The 6154-nt window shown below is 40.9% G+C and overlaps 1 protein-coding gene across 1 annotated transcript in view; it reads right to left on the bottom strand.

Moving 5' to 3' along the window:
- Positions 1-1882: 1882 nt before the first annotated feature.
- LOC101850760 (recombining binding protein suppressor of hairless) overlaps positions 1883-6154 on the bottom strand; it is a gene marked incomplete at its 5' end in the record, with an annotated part of 9900 nt that continues 5628 nt past the window's right edge. The window contains 3 exon segments of the mRNA XM_013089271.2: positions 1883-4017; positions 5178-5262; positions 6038-6141. Coding sequence (XP_012944725.1) covers positions 3847-4017; positions 5178-5262; positions 6038-6141 — 360 coding nt within the window.

Below are 6154 nucleotides of genomic sequence, written 5' to 3'. Positions count from 1 at the left end.
CCCTATGCCTTGAGCCTTCTTTGCTAAGAGTAAAGAGAAGCACGATGACACAACAACAGTCATTTTGCACAGCGGAAGAGGTAAAGACGGATAGACAGAAGAAATAGGGAGGGAAGAAAAGAAGTAGGACTTACCAGTAGCCACGATCTCTGCCCACCCCACCCATGAGCCTATGTGTTGTGAACAACCCTATCCCTGAGAGAAACTCCTGACAATGTCACAATTTCTAGGGGATTTTTTAAAGTTTTAGTACAAGTTTTACGGCGCTCGCAACTGCATAAAATCTCATATGAGCGCCAGAAGATTAGAGGTGTTACAAGGGGAGTAAGTAACATAAAAAAGGAGGGGAGATAAAGACGATAGATGTTTGGTAGGAAAGAAGGAAGCATACCACACCACAGCACCCGCCAACCACCCACTCTTTCTTGGGGCTGAGGAGGATGCACCGGATGAAAGTGAAATCAGACACCGTTCCCTTTGTAAAATAGTGCAACCCTAAACTAAGACAAAGACAGATTTCTGCATGTGGAGGGTAAAAGTCGATTTTTAGTTTAGTTTTAAGTTAAAGTTTTACGGTACTTGCAACACAATAAGGTCATATAAGTACCGAAGAATATGTGTGTCACAAGAGAGTAGCTTACACACACACAAAAAAGGAGGAGAGATAAGGACAACATTCAGATGTTTGAGAGGAAAGAAGGAGCAAACCACACCAGAGCACCTGCCGAAAATCTACAAAAGTCGATATAAGACACCTCAACCATCAATTCAATTCAACAGAGAAAAAAAGAGGACTCAGTCATGTACAGCTACAAACTGCCAACATCAGCACTTGGAAATTGGACAGAATGTTGAACAACTCTCACAACCGGGGAGGACAATTTTGAACCACAAGAACATATATAAAATTCTAAAAAAATGTTAATACTTCAATCATTCACTTTCACTCAACACAGAAAAAAAAAAAAAAAAAAAAGATCAAAATTTGGTACGTAAACAAACACACTTTCATATTTTAAGCTTTTAAGATTTAAAAAAAAAATAAATCGAAAAAGCTAATCCACGACTCAGTGCAAGCTGTGTCCTGCAGAGAAACTAAAAGACACCAGGATGCACTTCATATGACAAAGGTTGCCGTACATGGACCAGACTCCTAGCACTTCAGAAGTAAAAAAAAAAAAAAAAAAAATCCTTTCCAAGCCTTAACTCTCGCTTTCCTAGCAGACAAACAAACCAAATGAAGCCTTCCTTCCTTCCTTCCATCCATCCCACGTCTAAAGGAGCAAGTACCAGTGTACGCAGAACAATAAGTGCATGATAGCTACACGCTGTTATGCTTAGCAAAGTAGGGACAAAATTTTCAGCAAAATGAATGCACATATCCCCATTTCTTCAACGGTCTTGTACCCCAAAAGCAAACACATTTCCCCGTATTCTACTGGTGGGTCAACGCAGTCCATCTGGCAGAAGAACAAGTCTCTCACAAGCAAAGATGTTCAATATAACAGCATACTCTGCACTTGCAGCCTTCCATTCACTTAGTAAAAGCCATATATATATGGCCATTGTCAATTGTAAAACTGGGAGCTGCCAAAAATTCAACTAAATACTGTTCTAAGGGGCATAAATCCAAAGCATCACGGACTGAATTTTAAAAATCCTTCATTTTGACATAAAAATTGTTGTAAACCTTTACATCTAGTTAAAAATGTTCTTTACTAGTCAGTATAATAATAATAGTTCAAAAGGTAATATTTCCATGAGACAGGGCGTACCCTTTGCATTTTAAAAATAAAAGATTGTGTTTACCACAACACTCTACACTCTTACAAATACTTGTTCAACATAGATAAATGACAGAGCTAGCAAATACCCAAAAATCTTTCCATTCTAACATACTCACTTTACCAAAAATAATTACATTCATAGACAAAGAATAATAATCCACACATCAAAGCTCAAATGGACATTACAGCCAGTAAACATACAGGAACTAAAAAAAATTAAAAAAACACACACAACAAAAACAAACACCATTCCCATCCACCCCAAAAGAAGACAAAAATCGCCCCATAAACATGTCATGTACGTGTGTATATATATATGATATAATATTGCTGCAGCTTGCATCAGACTATTGCAAAAATTATTATAATAACAACACATCTGAAAGAACAGTATAAGGAAAACAAAACTGTAAATAAACCAACAGTAGCATCAGCAGTAATGAGAACATAATACAGACAAGAGTCAACATTGGTAGCCAATCGAAGCGCAGCAGAACCGGAGAGCCCGAACCGTTGCCCACCTCTCAGTATTGACAGGACCACTGTGTGGATACTTTCCACATATCGATACTGATATCCCCCCCCCCCACAAGTATCAATAGAGATATTTGCAACGTACCGACACACGTGTTTCCCATATATCTTTGCCCTATATTTCCTCATATCAACAGAGAGAGATACTCGCACCACTCGACGATACATTTCCATTGTACTGATAGATGAACTTCTCACATACATCGAAAGATATTTTCCAACACATCAACAGCAACTTCTCCACATCTTAGTAGTGGTGTCAGTCTGGAAATAACCATCTGTTTAGCAGAGTCAAGTTCAGGTTTTTTGGGGGGGGAAATTCTTCATCTCCTAAATAGTCCCCTCATATCATTCACTCATATCTTTCTCTCTTGCATACAACTCTTTCACAATCAAATTCTGAGCCATCAGACATAATATACATTCATCCATCTCTCTCTTTTGTACGTCGATCTTCCTCTCTCACACACATAAACATGCTCACTAATCTTTCTTTAATTCATACACTTAGACACTACCCTCACTCAAAAACCTGGTATGTCCCTCATATCTTTTCTTAGCGCCACCAACATCTCTGGAAGAAAAGAAATATTTTCTCTCACTCGTCTCAAAAGTCCTGGTTAAATAAAAATCTGTATTCCACATTATGGAGACACCCCCCCCCCCCGCCTTCAGTTCTTAGAAACAGCAGCAACCTCCTTGTTAAATCTTCCCCCATTTTTATCATTATCAGTTCACCTTTAATCTGGTCCCTTAGGGACAACGCTGTTGTTTCAAGATTAGAGAGAACATTTAATGCTTATTAATTTTTTCCTCACCTTGTACAGCAGGGGCAAACAGTTACCAATTTCCTTGTGATAGCAACAACAAAATCTCTACTGTTCTTCGGGTTCCTAGTGGGATTTTTGGAGGGTTTGTTTTTTAAAAAATCTTTTTGTTCTCCAACTAAAAAAACGTTTTGTGGAATACAAGTTTCTCGACATAGAAGTCTTAGAATAAATCAAAATCTATCACAAATCGCCTACACAAAAGAAATACCTTTCTTCCGCAACAGAATACTCTTTACTCAAAGCTTGAACAAGAAATGTCGCCTCTTGTTAAAAACAGTCTGTTTTGTTTTCTTCTCTTTTTTTCTCAACAAATGGAATCCTCTGTTCTCGGTGCTTGAGAGGATAACATCGGCTCCAGTTGAAACACATTCCTTTCCTACACAGAATTCTCCGCACCGGCTACTTGAAAAGGAAAGAATGCCTTCAGAAGAAATCATTACTTCGTTCTTTTAAGTTTTCGTACGAGTTTAACAGCACTTGCAACACAATCAGGCCATACAAGTGCCGCAATATTCCTTCATCCCGAACCATCCGCACTCGGCACTATATCAGAGTCAGAAGGTACCGGAGCGAGTGGGGGTGGGGGTAGGGAGGCGGAGATCCGGGGAGGAGGAGGAGGGTGGGGGGGTTGTTTAAGGTGATGGTGAGGGTGAGGAGGGTGGTGTTCCCCCACCACCGGCCCCCCACTCCCAGTATCACAAGGCGGCGTGTAGCGTGTTGGACGTGGAGTCGGGGCTGGCGGGCGCCCGGCCCAGGATGCGGTCCACCTCTCGGCAGTGCTGCTGGGGCCCGGGCTCGGGCGTGTACGTGAAGATGAGGCCCGTCGAGTAGATGACGCCATCACAGCGGACCAGGGAAACGGGAACCTGTGGATGGGGAGACAAGTTAGTTTGTTTGTTTGTTAGCGTAAAGAGAAGCACATCGACACAATAATGGTCATTTAGTCTGTAGTTTTAGTACGGTTTTTCGTTTTAGTAAGAGTTTTACGGCACTTGCAACACAATAAGGTCATATAAGTGCCGAAGATTAGGGGCGTTACAAGAGAGTAACAAACATAAAAAAGAAGGAGGGGAGATAAGGACGACAGACGGTTGATAGGAAAGAAGGAGCAAACCACACCAGAGCACCCGCCAACCACCCACAGTGAGGTTTTACGGCGATTGAACCCTTGATCATTCATAACAACAAGAGCGTCTAAAAGGGTTATTCAAACTGGCGTAACTACTCGTAATGTCTTATCAGCTTATGAGAGGGGGTCATTCATGTGTTTCGTAACACTTTAAAAATAGAAAGCTATAAAAGATAGAGCGTTGTTTTCCACATCGATTAACACACTCCCACGGTATTCACGGCGAAAACACACGTTTCCAGGCCCGCTCACTGTACATTAACAGTACACACTGAGTGACCCTGGCAGTCCACTCGGAATGTCCGACGTAAGAGGTTGCAAATAAGATTCGCATCTCAGCACAGACGCAGGATAAGGGTTAACAGTCATTAAGTGCAAAGTAAGACAGACAGAAACAAAAGAGAGAAATAAAAGAAGTAGGACCCATCAGTTGTGCCTAATAACCATTCGCTCATTTTTTTAAACAAAAGTAAGTTCTGTCAGCAAAAGCCAGCTGTGATATTTTCAGGACAAAAAAAAAAAACAACAAAAAAAAAAAACCACGGCTGAACTCTGACACTTAACTCTTTAAACCCTGAGTTTTTTCCACAGTTTCCCAGAGTTTTTTCTACAGCCACCTAAACCTGGTGCACGATGTCTCATTATAACCCCAAAAGCTTGCCTCCAACTTCTAAATGGCAGAAACAAATGCTTAGTCATTACTAAAAGACTTGGTTCGGGAATAGTTCCGCAAAACAAGCAAAAACTAGCACTAAACAAAACGAAAATGTCGTTACTAAAAAACACCGGAAATGTCGTTGCTAGTACTGGACGCTCCCAGCGTCCCATGGGGTTTAAAGAGTTAAGAAAAGTTTTTAACTGGCTGGATTTGGTGAAGGTGAACACCAAAAAACTCACCTGCAGCGGTTGCCGTACCCATCTCCCCCCACCAGTGCGGAATGCAGATATATCGGGCACCACGCACAGCATGCTATCATCACACCTGCGAAATAAACACAAATGTGTCAATATTGCAGCGAAATCGGGCGATCGCCAATTTTTGGGGCATACAGAGTTATAGGTATCATCTTAAACCTTGTTCATTTGCCTTGCTTTCAAAGAAAAAAATACCCACTTAGATAAAAGTCGAGATATTTGCGATTGAAGGAGGTTGGGGCTGCCTGGTTCCAGAGGCCAAATTGGGGAGAAAATGGTCGCCAAAGTTGAGTTATTTCCTGAGGTTGAGAGTCCGTGGAAACTGAAAATTTACATCTTTTAAGCCTTTAACAAATGTTTTTCAATAAACCCGCACAGAAATGTGTTCTTTAATGGGCATGAAATATATTGAGCAAAAATACAAAAATTCGATAAAATTCGCAAACCTACAGAAAAATGCCAGTTTCTTCACTTTCATTATTTTGATGAGCGCTTGATTTCACCACACTGCCTCACATATGTGTCACACTGTGGTGGAATCAGGCGCTCGCCAATTTTGGGGGATATAAAGTTATTGGTACCATCTTAAACCTTGTTCATTTGTCTTGCTTTTGGGGCAAAAAAAATAAAAAATTCCCCATTTATCTTGAATAGGAGTCGAGATAATAGTGAGAAAATAGCTGCTGAAGTTTGGGGACTTCCAAAGTTTGAATGTCCTGGAAACAGCCCATTTACATTTTTTTGTGCCTTTAATCAATGTTTTTCAATAAAATCCACTCAGAACTATGTTTATGGCAATGGTCATAAATGGCGTTGCCCCCGCCATCAAAAGGCTGCTTTACCTGTACATGGTCTCAGCCTCCACTTCACCAAACCAAACTTTGAGGGCGGCTGTGAAGTTTTCACTGTTCAGTTCCAACATGGCCACATCGCCTCCTCCGTTCAGCTGTGGGAGAGAG

The sequence above is a fragment of the Aplysia californica genome, unplaced genomic scaffold, assembly GCF_000002075.1.
Source record: "Aplysia californica isolate F4 #8 unplaced genomic scaffold, AplCal3.0 scaffold00914, whole genome shotgun sequence".
In the NCBI taxonomy this organism is placed as follows: domain Eukaryota; kingdom Metazoa; phylum Mollusca; class Gastropoda; order Aplysiida; family Aplysiidae; genus Aplysia; species Aplysia californica.
The sequence above is the reverse complement of the archived record's forward strand: the minus strand, read 5'-3'. Positions and strand labels throughout refer to the sequence as shown.